The following is a 17,239-nucleotide window of genomic DNA, read 5'->3' on the forward strand; positions in this document are numbered from 1 at the left end:
CAAACACTGTCTTGTTTTTTCGTTTTTATTTCTGCGACAATTCAGTTTTTAACATTAAATTTTCACAACAAAAATGTTCACACTTTTTTTTAATCATACATATATTTACATTTAATTTGTTTCCCGTCTCTAAAACCCATATTTACAAGTGCTCTAAAAGCTCAACGCAAAACAAGCACTCTGGTTTTTAAAGAGGATCGAAATTTGAAACTTTTTACATCTTGAAAAATGAACGATTTCTTTCCAAAGTTACGTTTTAAAACAAGATGTAAAAAGTCGGTTATATTTACAGTCGGACACATTTCGAACCACAAACGAGTTACAGCGAAAACGCAAACAAAAACCACTCAAATTCATCAATATTTTCATCTAAAAAACAAATTAAATACGAGTCATTTCCGCCGCTGCCTCCTGGTGGAAGACGAAGGTACTGCGCAATCCAAATGACCGGGAAAAAAACACTTCTTCCATAAATCCATAAATAAATAATGACGTCCGGCTGAGGTTCAAACATAAAGAATGATAATAATAATGTGCAAAGTTGTATTTTTCAAGTTTTTTTCATAAAAGTGACTCAAAGACAAATGACGAGCTCAGGCTCCTGAAAGAGGCAGAACACACACTTTAAACCACAAAGATCTGCAATTTGTGTCGTAATATATTAAAAAATTTGATTAAAAACGGTCAAGCAAAAAAAGGGATTTACAAAAAAATAAAACCGTATTTTCTGGAGTATAAGTGGCACCAGCCAAAAAATGCATAATAGAGAATAAAAAACATATAAAAGTTACACTGGAGTATGAAATGCGGTTGCAAGTGTGAAAATAACAAATAATATCACATAAGTCGCCCCGGAGTATAAGTATAAAGTATAAGTCGCACCCCGGCCAAAACTATGAAAATACGGTAAATCTTAAATAATTTCTGGTTTGAATCGAAAAGACGGCGATGTGCTTTATATGTTGTTGTGAATCCCTTTTTTTGTGCTTCACGCTGACGTTTTTTCATTACAATTGTGGTTATTCATCTGAAGAAGGCAAAACGTGAACTCAAAGCGGTTGTGACACTTACGCTGGAGTCGTAGTCGTCGCGGAAACGCTCCAAACTCGGACGCGGAGCTTTTTCTTTCACTTCTGGTTTCTTCTTCACACAAATCTCATGATGCGACGGCCTGAAAAACAACAAGGGAAAAAATGGTCAATTTTCTGTTTCTTTTGTGTGTTTAGTTTCATTTGTTCCTCATTAGGCCTTAGTTATTTTATTATTTGGTTTACGGATCCGCCGCACTTAGATTATAGATTTATAAAATAAATTATGATCAATTTTCTTTTATAAAGTACCGCCGACAAAGCAAAATAGCATTAAATTAAATGTAAAAAGCGTATTAAGTCAAAAGACAAGAGCGCGTGAGGCAATTTCTCGCCAAACTCCTGCGGGAGTGAGACGGAGCTGCTCCGAGCGGGTCTGTCCCTGCGCGTGGCTCCGGGGAGAGCGCGCGTGGCCCCGGGGAGAGCGCGCGTGGCCCCGGGGAGAGCGCGCGTGGCCCCGGGAGAGCGTGCGCGCCTGTCTGTCTGCTGCGCGCCTTTATATCGCAAATACACATTTTAAACCCGTTTATCACATTTTCTTCAGCGCGTTTGGCCGTGACTGGGTGGGGGAGGGTGCACACTTAAGCGTCAGTTCTGTCTGTCTAAAACATGCTAAATCTATTGTTACACGCTCCTGCGCGCCGCGTCTCCCCCCCTATTTTTAGTTGTCTAATTTATTTATTTATCTAGTTCATGTATATTTCTTATGTAGCTAGTTAATTTCTATATTTAGTTTTATTTTATCCAGTTAATTTATCTAGTTAAATTTATTTTTTCCATCTATTTTATGTATCATTTATTTAGTTATCTATTTCATGTATATTTTTTATTTAGCTAGTTTATTTTTATATTCAGTTTTTTTATCTAGTTAATTTATCTAATTTAATTTATTTATTCATCTATTTAATGCATCTATTATTTATCTAGTTCATTTATTTATTTCATGTATATTTTTTATCTAACTAGTTTATTTTTATAGTTTATTTATCTAGTTCATTTATCTAATTTTATTTATTTATTCATCTATTTAATGCATTTATTTTTATTTATCTAGTTCATTCATTTATTTATCTAGTTCATGTTTATTTTTTATGTGGGTAGTTAATTTTTATATTTAGTTTTTTTTTTATCTAGTTAATTTATTCATTAAATGTATTTTTTCCATTTAATTTATGTATCTATTTATTTATTTATCCAATTCATTTAAAAGGGGCAGTGTAAATGAATGAACATGCATTATAATCGTGCCAGAATCAGCCCATTGGCCTGTTCCATCTGCCCCCTGCAGGTCAGGACAGGAAACGACACATAAAGCACACATTAGAGTTAAGAGTGTTTAAAGTGACTATGATGCAGCTGATGTGGTTCCCTCACCACCAGGAGGCGCTGTTGCCAGGTTCATTTCAGACCCTGGACACTTTAATAAACCAACACGCTTTTTATAAAACTCAGATCGTTCAGTGTTTGTGGCGTCCGGGGCAACGATGTCATGAATACGACTTTTTTATTTGAATATGTCATTCTTTTGTAGAGTTTGTTTTAAGTTGACGCTTGAATCGTCACTGACTAAATTATGACGGGAAATTCAACGTGCGAAAAAAAACAACAACAGTGAAGAAACATTTCAGCAGCATTTTCCGTCAAATGTGTTCAAAATTGGGAAAATTACAGCGCAATTTTGTGATTTCACACGTTTTCTAAAAAGACAAAGTCATAGTAACATATTTAAATTCACCTACAGTTTGAATCTGTTTTTAACACTTAATACTTTTAAGTATAAGTATAAATATAAGTTGCACCCCGGCCAAAACTATGAAAAATGGTGCGACTTATAGTCCGAAAAATACGGTAAACTGGGTTTTTTGGTGTTTTTTCGGGTTGAACAGAAGAGTCTAAACTCACCTGTACAAAGGCTCGGCTGGCTCCTCCTGCGGCGACGCCCTAAAAACACACCTGAGCTGAGCATTCGAGCGCGTCTGCCGTTCACACAGTAAAAACACATCTGAACGGGGGCCACATCTCACCTGAACGGGGGCCACATCTCACCTGAACGGGGGCCACATCTCACCTGAACGGGGGCCACATCTCACCTGAACGGGGGCCACATCTCACCTGAACGGGGGCCACATCTCACCTGAACGGGGGCCACATCTCACCTGAACGGGGGCCACATCTCACCTGAACGGGGGCCACATCTCACCTGAACGGGGGCCACATCTCACCTGAACGGGGGCCACATCTCACCTGAACGGGGGCCACATCTCACCTGAACGGGGGCCACATCTCACCTGAACGGGGGCCACATCTCACCTGAACGGGGGCCACATCTCACCTGAACGGGGGCCACATCTCACCTGAACGGGGGCCACATCTCACCTGAACAGGGGCCACATCTCACCTGAACAGGGGCCACACTGAACAGGGGCCACATCTCACCTGAACAGGGGCCACATCTCACCTGAACAGGGGCCACACTGAACAGGGGCCACATCTTACCTGAACAGGGGCCACACTGAACAGGAGCCACACCTCACCTGAACAGGGGCCACACCTCACCTGAACAGGGGCCACACTGAACAGGGGCCACACTGAACAGGGGCCACACCTCACCTGAACAGGGGCCAGATGCTCATGTTCTTGGGCTCTTTCTTCTGAGCGGCGGACATTTGCTCCAACACGTCCAACAGGAAGTGGAACAGCCGCTCCGACTCGATGCACTGCGTCCTGGAAGAGACTCACTCTTTTAACAACACTCACTCTTTTAGCGCTTAAACCGAGGTGTAAACGAGGAGTAAATGAGGAGTAAACGAGGAGTAAATGTGGAGTAAACGAGGAGTAAACGAGGAGTAAATGTGGAGTAAACGAGGAGTAAATGTGGAGTAAACGAGGAGTAAATGTGGAGTAAATGTGGAGTAAACGAGGAGTAAATGTGGAGTAAACGAGGAGTAAATGTGGAGTAAATGTGGAGTAAACGAGGAGTAAACGAGGAGTAAATGTGGAGTAAATGTGGAGTAAACGAGGAGTAAATGTGGAGTAAACGAGGAATAAATGTGGAGTAAACGAGGAGTAAATGTGGAGTAAACGAGGAGTAAACGAGGAGTAAATGTGGAGTAAACGAGGAATAAATGTGGAGTAAACGTGGAGTAAATGAGGAGTAAATGTGGAGTAAATGTGGAGTAAACGAGGAGTAAACGAGGAGTAAATGTGGAGTAAATGTGGAGTAAACGAGGAGTAAACGAGGAGTAAATGTGGAGTAAACGAGGAGTAAACGAGGAGTAAATGTGGAGTAAATATGGAGTAAATGTGAAGTAAACGAGGAGTAAATGTGGAGTAAACGAGGAGTAAATGTGGAGTAAACGAGGAGTAAATGTAGAGTAAACGAGGAGTAAATGTGGAGTAAATGTGGAGTAAACGAGGAGTAAATGTGGAGTAAACGAGGAGTAAATGTGGAGTAAACGAGGAGTAAATGAGGAGTAAATGAGGAGTAAATGTGGAGTAAACGAGGAGTAAATGTGGAGTAAACGAGGAGTAAATGTGGAGTAAACGAGGAGTAAATGTGGAGTAAACGAGGAGTAAATGTGAAGTAAACGAGGAGTAAATGTGGAGTAAACGAGGAGTAAATGTGAAGTAAACGAGGAGTAAATGTGAAGTAAACGAGGAGTAAATGTGAAGTAAACGAGGAGTAAATGTGGAGTAAATGTGGAGTAAACGAGGAGTAAATGTGGAGTAAACGAGGAGAAAATGTGGAGTAAACGAGGAGTAAATGTGGAGTAAACGAGGAGTAAATGTGGAGTAAACGAGGAGTAAATGTGGAGTAAACGAGGAGTAAATGTGGAGTAAACGAGGAGTGAATGTGGAGTAAACGAGGAGTAAATGTGGAGTAAACGAGGAGTAAATGTGGAGTAAATGTGGAGTAAACGAGGAGTAAATGAGGAGTAAATGTGGAGTAAACGAGGAGTAAATGAGGAGTAAATGTGGAGTAAACGAGGAGTAAACGAGGAGTAAATGTGGAGTAAACGAGGAGTAAATGTGGAGTAAACGAGGAATAAATGTGGAGTAAACGAGGAGTAAATGTGGAGTAAATGTGGAGTAAACGAGGAGTAAATGAGGAGTAAACGAGGAGTAAATGTGGAGTAAATGTGGAGTAAACGAGGAGTAAACGAGGAGTAAATGTGGAGTAAATGTGGAGTAAACGAGGAGTAAATGTGGAGTAAACGAGGAGTAAATGTGGAGTAAACGAGGAATAAATGTGGAGTAAACGAGGAGTAAATGTGGAGTAAACGAGGAGTAAATGTGGAGTAAATGAGGAGTAAATGTGGAGTAAACGAGGAGTAAACGAGGAGTAAATGTGGAGTAAACGAGGAGTAAACGAGGAGTAAATGTGGAGTAAACGAGGAGTAAATGTGGAGTAAACGAGGAATAAATGTGGAGTAAACGAGGAATAAATGTGGAGTAAACGAGGAGTAAATGTGGAGTAAATGTGGAGTAAACGAGGAGTAAATGAGGAGTAAACGAGGAGTAAATGTGGAGTAAATGTGGAGTAAACGAGGAGTAAACGAGGAGTAAATGTGGAGTAAATGTGGAGTAAACGAGGAGTAAATGTGGAGTAAACGAGGAATAAATGTGGAGTAAACGAGGAGTAAATGTGGAGTAAACGAGGAGTAAATGTGGAGTAAATGAGGAGTAAATGTGGAGTAAACGAGGAGTAAACGAGGAGTAAATGTGGAGTAAACGAGGAGTAAATGAGGAGTAAACGAGGAGTAAATGAGGAGTAAAGGAGGAGTAAACGTGGAGTAAATGTGGAGTAAACGAGGAGTAAATGTGGAGTAAACGAGGAGTAAATGTGGAGTAAATGTGGAGTAAACGAGGAGTAAATGTGGAGTAAACGAGGAGTAAATGTGGAGTAAATGTGGAGTAAACGAGGAGTAAATGTGGAGTAAACGAGGAGTAAATGAGGAGTAAACGAGGAGTAAATGTGGAGTAAACGAGGAGTAAATGTGGAGTAAATGTGGAGTAAACGAGGAGTAAATGTGGAGTAAACGAGGAGTAAATGTGGAGTAAACGAGGAGTAAATGTGGAGTAAACGAGGAGTAAATGTGGAGTAAACGAGGAGTAAATGTGAAGTAAACGAGGAGTAAATGTGGAGTAAACGAGGAGTAAATGTGGAGTAAACGAGGAGTATATATGGAGTAAACGAGGAGTATATATGGAGTAAATGTGGAGTAAACGAGGAGTAAATGAGGAGTAAACGAGGAGTAAATGTGGAGTAAACGAGGAGTATATATGGAGTAAACGAGGAGTATATATGGAGTAAATGTGGAGTAAACGAGGAGTATATATGGAGTAAATGTGGAGTAAACGAGGAGTAAATGAGGAGTAAACGAGGAGTAAATGTGGAGTAAACGAGGAGTAAATGTGGAGTAAATGTGGAGTAAATGTGGAGTAAACGAGGAGTAAATGTGGAGTAAACGAGGAGTAAATGTGGAGTAAACGAGGAGTAAATGTGGAGTAAACGAGGAGTAAATGTGGAGTAAACGAGGAGTAAATGTGAAGTAAACGAGGAGTAAATGTGGAGTAAACGAGGAGTAAATGTGAAGTAAACGAGGAGTAAATGTGGAGTAAACGAGGAGTAAATGTGGAGTAAACGAGGAGTAAATGTGGAGTAAACGAGGAGTAAATGTGGAGTAAATGTGGAGTAAACGAGGAGTAAATGTGGAGTAAACGAGGAGTAAATGAGGAGTAAACGAGGAGTAAATGTGGAGTAAACGAGGAGTAAATGTGGAGTAAACGAGGAGTAAATGTGAAGTAAACGAGGAGTATATTTGGAGTAAATGTGGAGTAAACGAGGAGTAAATGAGGAGTAAACGAGGAGTAAATGTGGAGTAAACGAGGAGTAAATGTGGAGTAAACAAGGAGTAAATGTGAAGTAAACGAGGAGTAAATGTGGAGTAAACGAGGAGTAAATGTGAAGTAAACGAGGAGTAAATGTGGAGTAAACGAGGAGTAAATGTGGAGTAAACGAGGAGTAAATGTGGAGTAAACGAGGAGTAAATGTGGAGTAAACGAGGAGTAAATGTGGAGTAAACGAGGAGTAAATGTAGAGTAAACGAGGAGTAAATGTGGAGTAAATGTGGAGTAAACGAGGAGTAAATGTGGAGTAAACGAGGAGTAAATGTGGAGTAAACGAGGAGTAAATGAGGAGTAAACGAGGAGTAAATGTGGAGTAAACGAGGAGTAAACGAGGAGTAAATGTGGAGTAAACGAGGAGTAAACGAGGAGTAAATGTGGAGTAAACGAGGAGTAAATGTGGAGTAAACGAGGAATAAATGTGGAGTAAACGAGGAGTAAATGTGGAGTAAATGTGGAGTAAACGAGGAGTAAATGAGGAGTAAACGAGGAGTAAATGTGGAGTAAATGTGGAGTAAACGAGGAGTAAACGAGGAGTAAATGTGGAGTAAATGTGGAGTAAACGAGGAGTAAATGTGGAGTAAACGAGGAATAAATGTGGAGTAAACGAGGAGTAAATGTGGAGTAAACGAGGAGTAAATGTGGAGTAAATGAGGAGTAAATGTGGAGTAAACGAGGAGTAAACGAGGAGTAAATGTGGAGTAAACGAGGAGTAAACGAGGAGTAAATGTGGAGTAAACGAGGAGTAAATGTGGAGTAAACGAGGAATAAATGTGGAGTAAACGAGGAGTAAATGTGGAGTAAATGTGGAGTAAACGAGGAGTAAATGAGGAGTAAACGAGGAGTAAATGTGGAGTAAATGTGGAGTAAACGAGGAGTAAACGAGGAGTAAATGTGGAGTAAATGTGGAGTAAACGAGGAGTAAATGTGGAGTAAACGAGGAATAAATGTGGAGTAAACGAGGAGTAAATGTGGAGTAAACGAGGAGTAAATGTGGAGTAAATGAGGAGTAAATGTGGAGTAAACGAGGAGTAAACGAGGAGTAAATGTGGAGTAAACGAGGAGTAAATGAGGAGTAAACGAGGAGTAACTGTGGAGTAAACGAGGAGTAAACGAGGAGTAAATGTGGAGTAAATGTGGAGTAAATATGGAGTAAACGAGAAGTAAATGTGGAGTAAACGAGGAGTAAATGTGGAGTAAACGAGGAGTAAATGTGGAGTAAATGTGGAGTAAATGTGGAGTAAACGAGGAGTAAATGTGGAGTAAATGTGGAGTAAACGAGGAGTAAATGTGGAGTAAATGTGGAGTAAACGAGGAGTAAATGTGGAGTAAACGAGGAGTAAATGTGGAGTAAACGAGGAGTAAATGTGGAGTAAATGAGGAATAAATGTGGAGTAAACGAGGAGTAAATGTGGAGTAAACGAGGAGTAAATGTGGAGTAAACGAGGAGTAAATGTGGAGTAAACGAGGAGTATGTATGGAGTAAATGTCGAGTAAACGAGGAGTAAATGTGGAGTAAACGAGGAGTAAACGAGGAGTAAACGAGGAGTAAAAGTGGAGTAAACGAGGAGTAAAAGTGGAGTAAACGAGGAGTAAATGTGGAATAAAAGTGGAGTAAACGAGGAGTAAACGAGGAGTAAATGTGGAGTAAACGAGGAGTAAATGTGGAGTAAACGAGGAATAAATGTGGAGTAAACGAGGAGTAAATGTGGAGTAAATGTGGAGTAAACGAGGAGTAAATGAGGAGTAAACGAGGAGTAAATGTGGAGTAAACGAGGAGTAAATGTGGAGTAAATGTGGAGTAAATGTGGAGTAAACGAGGAGTAAACGAGGAGTAAATGTGGAGTAAATGTGGAGTAAACGAGGAGTAAATGTGGAGTAAACGAGGAATAAATGTGGAGTAAACGAGGAGTAAATGTGGAGTAAACGAGGAGTAAATGTGGAGTAAATGTGGAGTATATATGGAGTAAACGAGGAGTAAACGAGGAGTAAACGAGGAGTAAATGTGGAGTAAATGTGGAGTAAACGAGGAGTAAACGAGGAGTAAATGAGGAGTAAACGAGGAGTAAATGTGGAGTAAACGAGGAGTAAACGAGGAGTAAATGTGGAGTAAATGTGGAGTAAATATGGAGTGAGGAGTAAATGTGGAGTAAACGAGGAGTAAATGTGGAGTAAACGTGGAGTAAATGTGGAGTAAACGAGGAGTAAATGTGGAGTAAATGTGGAGTAAACGAGGAGTAAATGTGGAGTAAACGAGGAGTATATATGGAGTAAATGTGGAGTAAACGAGGAGTAAATGAGGAGTAAACGAGGAGTAAACGAGGAGTAAATGTGGAGTAAACGAGGAGTAAATGTAGAGTAAACGAGGAGTAAATATGGAGTAAATGTGGAGTAAACGAGGAGTAAATGTGGAGTAAACGAGGAGTAAATGTGGAGTAAACGAGGAGTAAATGAGGAGTAAACGAGGAGTAAATGTGGAGTAAACGAGGAGTAAACGAGGAGTAAATGTGGAGTAAACGAGGAGTAAACGAGGAGTAAATGTGGAGTAAACGAGGAGTAAATGTGGAGTAAACGAGGAATAAATGTGGAGTAAACGAGGAGTAAATGTGGAGTAAATGTGGAGTAAACGAGGAGTAAATGAGGAGTAAACGAGGAGTAAATGTGGAGTAAATGTGGAGTAAACGAGGAGTAAACGAGGAGTAAATGTGGAGTAAATGTGGAGTAAACGAGGAGTAAATGTGGAGTAAACGAGGAATAAATGTGGAGTAAACGAGGAGTAAATGTGGAGTAAACGAGGAGTAAATGTGGAGTAAATGAGGAGTAAATGTGGAGTAAACGAGGAGTAAACGAGGAGTAAATGTGGAGTAAACGAGGAGTAAACGAGGAGTAAATGTGGAGTAAACGAGGAGTAAATGTGGAGTAAACGAGGAATAAATGTGGAGTAAACGAGGAATAAATGTGGAGTAAACGAGGAGTAAATGTGGAGTAAATGAGGAGTAAATGTGGAGTAAACGAGGAGTAAACGAGGAGTAAATGTGGAGTAAACGAGGAGTAAATGAGGAGTAAACGAGGAGTAAATGAGGAGTAAACGAGGAGTAAATGTGGAGTAAACGAGGAGTAAACGAGGAGTAAATGTGGAGTAAACGAGGAGTAAATGTGGAGTAAACGAGGAGTAAATGTGGAGTAAATGTGGAGTAAACGAGGAGTAAATGTGGAGTAAACGAGGAGTAAATGTGGAGTAAATGTGGAGTAAACGAGGAGTAAATGTGGAGTAAACGAGGAGTAAATGAGGAGTAAACGAGGAGTAAATGTGGAGTAAACGAGGAGTAAATGTGGAGTAAATGTGGAGTAAACGAGGAGTAAATGTGGAGTAAACGAGGAGTAAATGTGGAGTAAACGAGGAGTAAATGTGGAGTAAACGAGGAGTAAATGTGAAGTAAACGAGGAGTAAATGTGGAGTAAACGAGGAGTAAATGTGGAGTAAACGAGGAGTAAATGTGGAGTAAACGAGGAGTATATATGGAGTAAATGTGGAGTAAACGAGGAGTAAATGAGGAGTAAACGAGGAGTAAATGTGGAGTAAACGAGGAGTAAATGTGGAGTAAATGTGGAGTAAATGTGGAGTAAACGAGGAGTAAATGTGGAGTAAACGAGGAGTAAATGTGGAGTAAACGAGGAGTAAATGTGGAGTAAACGAGGAGTAAATGTGGAGTAAACGAGGAGTAAATGTGAAGTAAACGAGGAGTAAATGTGGAGTAAACGAGGAGTAAATGTGAAGTAAACGAGGAGTAAATGTGGAGTAAACGAGGAGTAAATGTGGAGTAAACGAGGAGTAAATGTGGAGTAAACGAGGAGTAAATGTGGAGTAAATGTGGAGTAAACGAGGAGTAAATGTGGAGTAAACGAGGAGTATATATGGAGTAAATGTGGAGTAAACGAGGAGTAAATGAGGAGTAAACGAGGAGTAAATGTGGAGTAAACGAGGAGTAAATGTGGAGTAAACGAGGAGTAAATGTGAAGTAAACGAGGAGTATATATGGAGTAAATGTGGAGTAAACGAGGAGTAAATGAGGAGTAAACGAGGAGTAAATGTGGAGTAAACGAGGAGTAAATGTGGAGTAAACGAGGAGTAAATGTGAAGTAAACGAGGAGTAAATGTGGAGTAAACGAGGAGTAAATGTGAAGTAAACGAGGAGTAAATGTGGAGTAAACGAGGAGTAAATGTGGAGTAAACGAGGAGTAAATGTGGAGTAAACGAGGAGTAAATGTGGAGTAAACGAGGAGTAAATGTGGAGTAAACGAGGAGTAAATGTGGAGTAAACGAGGAGTAAATGTGGAGTAAATGTGGAGTAAACGAGGAGTAAATGTGGAGTAAACGAGGATAAATGTGGAGTAAACGAGGAGTAAATGAGGAGTAAACGAGGAGTAAATGTGGAGTAAACGAGGAGTAAACGAGGAGTAAATGTGGAGTAAACGAGGAGTAAACGAGGAGTAAATGTGGAGTAAACGAGGAGTAAATGTGGAGTAAACGAGGAATAAATGTGGAGTAAACGAGGAGTAAATGTGGAGTAAATGTGGAGTAAACGAGGAGTAAATGAGGAGTAAACGAGGAGTAAATGTGGAGTAAATGTGGAGTAAACGAGGAGTAAACGAGGAGTAAATGTGGAGTAAATGTGGAGTAAACGAGGAGTAAATGTGGAGTAAACGAGGAATAAATGTGGAGTAAACGAGGAGTAAATGTGGAGTAAACGAGGAGTAAATGTGGAGTAAATGAGGAGTAAATGTGGAGTAAACGAGGAGTAAACGAGGAGTAAATGTGGAGTAAACGAGGAGTAAACGAGGAGTAAATGTGGAGTAAACGAGGAGTAAATGTGGAGTAAACGAGGAATAAATGTGGAGTAAACGAGGAGTAAATGTGGAGTAAATGTGGAGTAAACGAGGAGTAAATGAGGAGTAAACGAGGAGTAAATGTGGAGTAAATGTGGAGTAAACGAGGAGTAAACGAGGAGTAAATGTGGAGTAAATGTGGAGTAAACGAGGAGTAAATGTGGAGTAAACGAGGAATAAATGTGGAGTAAACGAGGAGTAAATGTGGAGTAAACGAGGAGTAAATGTGGAGTAAATGAGGAGTAAATGTGGAGTAAACGAGGAGTAAACGAGGAGTAAATGTGGAGTAAACGAGGAGTAAATGAGGAGTAAACGAGGAGTAAATGTGGAGTAAACGAGGAGTAAACGAGGAGTAAATGTGGAGTAAATGTGGAGTAAATATGGAGTAAACGAGAAGTAAATGTGGAGTAAACGAGGAGTAAATGTGGAGTAAACGAGGAGTAAATGTGGAGTAAATGTGGAGTAAACGAGGAGTAAATGTGGAGTAAACGAGGAGTAAATGTGGAGTAAACGAGGAGTAAATGTGGAGTAAATGTGGAGTAAACGAGGAGTAAATGTGGAGTAAACGAGGAGTAAATGTGGAGTAAACGAGGAGTAAATGTGGAGTAAACGAGGAATAAATGTGGAGTAAACGAGGAGTAAATGTGGAGTAAACGAGGGGTAAATGTGGAGTAAACGAGGAGTAAATGTGGAGTAAACGAGGAGTATGTATGGAGTAAATGTCGAGTAAACGAGGAGTAAATGTGGAGTAAACGAGGAGTAAACGAGGAGTAAACGAGGAGTAAAAGTGGAGTAAACGAGGAGTAAAAGTGGAGTAAACGAGGAGTAAATGTGGAATAAAAGTGGAGTAAACGAGGAGTAAACGAGGAGTAAATGTGGAGTAAACGAGGAATAAATGTGGAGTAAACGAGGAGTAAATGTGGAGTATATGTGGAGTAAACGAGGAGTAAATGAGGAGTAAACGAGGAGTAAATGTGGAGTAAACGAGGAGTAAATGTGGAGTAAATGTGGAGTAAATGTGGAGTAAACGAGGAGTAAACGAGGAGTAAATGTGGAGTAAATGTGGAGTAAACGAGGAGTAAATGTGGAGTAAACGAGGAATAAATGTGGAGTAAACGAGGAGTAAATGTGGAGTAAACGAGGAGTAAATGTGGAGTAAACGAGGAATAAATGTGGAGTAAACGAGGAGTAAATGTGGAGTAAATGAGGTGTAAATGTGGAGTAAATGTGGAGTAAATGTGGAGTAAACGAGGAGTAAATGTGGAGTAAATGTGGAGTATATATGGAGTAAACGAGGAGTAAACGAGGAGTAAACGAGGAGTAAATGTGGAGTAAATGTGGAGTAAACGAGGAGTAAACGAGGAGTAAATGAGGAGTAAACGAGGAGTAAATGTGGAGTAAACGAGGAGTAAACGAGGAGTAAATGTGGAGTAAATGTGGAGTAAATATGGAGTGAGGAGTAAATGTGGAGTAAACGAGGAGTAAATGTGGAGTAAACGAGGAGTAAATGTGGAGTAAACGAGGAGTAAATGTGGAGTAAATGTGGAGTAAACGAGGAGTAAATGTGGAGTAAACGAGGAGTATATATGGAGTAAATGTGGAGTAAACGAGGAGTAAATGAGGAGTAAACGAGGAGTAAATGTGGAGTAAACGAGGAGTAAATGTGAAGTAAACGAGGAGTAAATGTGAAGTAAACGAGGAGTAAATGTGGAGTAAACGAGGAGTAAATGTGGAGTAAACGAGGAGTATATATGGAGTAAATGTGGAGTAAACGAGGAGTAAATGTGGAGTAAACGAGGAGTAAATGTGGAGTAAACGAGGAGTAAATGTGAAGTAAACGAGGAGTAAATGTGGAGTAAACGAGGAGTAAATGTGAAGTAAACGAGGAGTAAATGTGGAGTAAACGAGGAGTAAATGTGGACTAAACGAGGAGTAAATGTGGAGTAAACGAGGAGTAAATGTGGAGTAAACGAGGAGTAAATGTGGAGTAAACGAGGAGTAAATGTGGAGTAAACGAGGAGTAAATGTGGAGTAAACGAGGAGTAAATGTGGAGTAAACGAGGAGTAAATGTGGAGTATATATGGAGTAAATGTGGAGTAAACGAGGAGTAAATGTGGAGTAAACGAGGAGTAAATGTGGAGTAAACGAGGAGTAAATGTGGAGTAAACGAGGAGTAAATGTGGAGTAAACGAGGAGTAAATGTGGAGTAAACGAGGAGTAAATGTGGAGTAAACGAGTAAATGTAGAGTAAACGAGGAGTAAATGTAGAGTAAACGAGGAGTAAATGTGGAGTAAATGTGGAGTAAACGAGGACTAAATGTGGAGTAAACGAGGAGTAAATGTGGAGTAAACGAGGAGTATGTATGGAGTAAATGTCGAGTAAACGAGGAGTAAATGTGGAGTAAACGAGGAGTAAACGAGGAGTAAACAAGGAGTAAAAGTGGAGTAAACGAGGAGTAAAAGTGGAGTAAACGAGGAGTAAATGTGGAATAAAAGTGGAGTAAATGAGGAGTAAAAGTGGAGTAAATGAGGAGTAAACAAGGAGTAAACGAGGAGTAAACGAGGAATAAACGAGGAGTAAACGTGGCGTAAATGAGGAGTAAACAAGGAGCAAACGAGGAGTAAAAGTGGAGTAAACGTGGAGTAAAAGTGGAGTAAACGAGGAGTAAATATGGAGTAAACAAGGAGTAAACGAGGAGTAAATGTGGAGTAAACGAGGAGTAAAAGTGGAGTAAATGAGGAGTAAACAAGGTGTAAACGAGGAGTAAACAAGGAGTAAATGTGGAGTAAACGAGGAGTAAAAGTGGAGTAAATGAGGAGTAAACAAGGAGTAAACAAGGAGTAAACGAGGAGTAAATGAGGAGTAAACAAGGAGTAAATATGGAGTAAACGAGGAGTAAATGTGGAGTAAACGAGGAGTAAATGTGGAGTAAACGAGGAGTAAATGTGGAGTAAACGAGGAGTATATATGGAGTAAATGTGGAGTAAACGAGGAGTAAATGTGGACTAAACGAGGAGTAAATGTGGAGTAAACGAGGAGTATATATGGAGTAAATGTGGAGTAAACGAGGAGTAAATGTGGAGTAAACGAGGAGTAAACGAGGAGTAAATGAGGAGTAAACGAGGAGTAAAAGTGGAGTAAACGAGGAGTAAAAGTGGAGTAAACGAGGAGTAAGTGTGGAGTAAACGAGGAGTAAAAGTGGAGTAAATGAGGTGTAAAAGTGGAGTAAATGAGGAGTAAACGAGGAGTAAACAAGGAGTAAACGAGGAGTAAACGAGGAGTAAACGAGGAGTGAACGAGGAGCAAACGAGGAGTAAAAGTGGAGTAAACGAGGAGTAAATATGGAGTAAACAAGGAGTAAACAAGGAGTAAACGAGGAGTAAAAGTGGAGTAAATGTGGAGTAAATGAGGAGTAAATGAGGAGTAAATGAGGAGTAAACAAGGAGCAAACGAGGAGTAAATGTGGAGTAAACGAGGAGTAAAAGTGGAGTAAACGTGGAGTAAACGTGGAGTAAACGAGGAGTAAACGAGGAGTAAATGTGGAGTAAACGAGGAGTAAACGAGGAGTAAATGAGGAGTAAATGAGGAGTAAACGAGGAGTAAATGAGGAGTAAACGAGGAGCAAACGAGGAGTAAATGTGGAGTAAACGAGGAGTAAAAGTGGAGTAAATGAGGAGTAAACAAGGAGTAAATGAGGAGTAAACAAGGAGTAAATGTGGAGTAAACGAGGAGTAAAAGTGGAGTAAATGAGGAGTAAACAAGGAGTAAACGTGGAGTAAACGAGGAGTAAACGAGGAGTAAACGAGGAGTAAACTCACATGTGAGCGAGCGACACGACTGAGCTCAGTCTGGACTCTGTGATCAACAAGGTTTTTGTCAGAAGAGTTTTGAGGAAAATCTCCAGAGCTCGAGCTGAAGTCTGCGGGTCAAGAAGTCACCACCTTTTACTCTGACGGGACTGTAGCACCCGGACTGTATCACCCGGACTGTAGCACCCGGACTGTAGCACCCGGACTGTAGCACCCGGACTGTAGCACCCGGACTGTAGCACCCGGACTGTAGCACCCGGACAGTAGCACCCGGACAGTAGAACCCGGACAGTAGAACCCGGACAGTAGAACCCGGACTGTAGAACCCGGACTATAGCACCCGGACTATAGCACCCGGACTATAGAACCCGGATTATAGCACCCGGACTATAGAACCCGGACTACAGCACCCGGACTACAGCACCCGGACTACAGAACCCGGATTATAGCACCCGGACTATAGAACCCGGACTATAGCACCCGGACTATAGCACCCGGACTATAGAACCCGGATTATAGAACCCGGACTATAGAACCCGGATTATAGAACCCGGATTATAGCACCCGGACTATAGAACCCGGACTACAGCACCCGGACTACAGCACCCGGACTATAGCTATAGACTATGTGTTTGTGTTTATGTTCTGCACTTCCTGGTGTAGTTTTTATGGATGAATGACAATTTAAAACGCGCGTGTTCACATTTATATATATATATATATATATATATAAATGTGACTAAACAGATTTATATAGATATTAAAGGATAAATGTGAATAAACAGATGTATGTGCATAATAAAGGATAAATGTGAATAAATAGATGTATGTGCATAATAAAGGATAAATGTGAATAAATAGATGTATAATGAAGGATACAGATGAGGACAGGCACAGACATCGCCATCCGTCCCACTTCCGGGTCCTTCTGCATGATCTTTTTAACGCGACTCTGGAACAACAATCGCAACACCTTTAGCCGTTAGCCTTTAGCACAGGTGAGCGCCGCAGGTGAGTCCCGCAGACCCTTCAAACGCGCGTGTTCACGGGGTAAAAGTGCGCACTCACCGGGGGGAAGCGCACACTGTATTTCCGCTTGTGTCCGGGCATTTCGCGTCTTTTATTCGGCGTCGTTCGCGCGCATCGTTCATGTTTGTGCCGCGAAACTCCGCCGCGGCCGCCATTTGTTTGGGTTTATTTTGCGCTGAAAAACCGAAGAAACGCGAGCACTTCCGCCTCCGAGGGCTTGACCCCTGACCTCTGCCGGCTTGACCCTTGACCGCTGACGTCATCAGAAGAAATCAAGGATAAATAATGTTTTTACAAAATGAAACGAATCAAAAACGTAAAGTTAATGATTCTCTGGAGACACTTTCAAATTGAGCAACTTTTTAAAAGGACAATTTATGCTATTTTCACACCCTTAGTATCGAACTATAACATAATTAGAAAAATAATTTACATTTTGTTCATTTTATACTGCAACTGTAGTCAAAGTATTTTGTATATGTTTGTTTTTGTATTTTATTGAGTTAACCCATTTATT

The 17,239-nt window shown here is 40.5% G+C and overlaps 1 protein-coding gene across 1 annotated transcript; it reads right to left on the reverse strand.

The window, feature by feature from the left end:
• Positions 1–352: 352 nt before the first annotated feature.
• LOC140370766 (dr1-associated corepressor) lies at positions 353–16,925 on the reverse strand. The gene is made up of 6 exons (XM_072457997.1): positions 16,762–16,925; positions 16,573–16,645; positions 15,703–15,796; positions 3,699–3,812; positions 1,072–1,171; positions 353–601 (listed from the first exon to the last, which is right to left on the reverse strand). The coding sequence occupies exons 1-6, from the start codon at positions 16,801–16,803 to the stop codon at positions 575–577; spliced, it is 450 nt and encodes a 149-aa protein (XP_072314098.1). The 5' UTR covers positions 16,804–16,925; the 3' UTR covers positions 353–574.
• Between the last annotated feature and the right edge of the window lie 314 nt (positions 16,926–17,239).

This window comes from Eucyclogobius newberryi, unplaced genomic scaffold (assembly GCF_026437365.1).
Source record: "Eucyclogobius newberryi isolate DKJ021-1_F unplaced genomic scaffold, fEucNew1.0.hap1 SCAF_21, whole genome shotgun sequence".
NCBI lineage: Eukaryota > Metazoa > Chordata > Actinopteri > Gobiiformes > Gobiidae > Eucyclogobius > Eucyclogobius newberryi.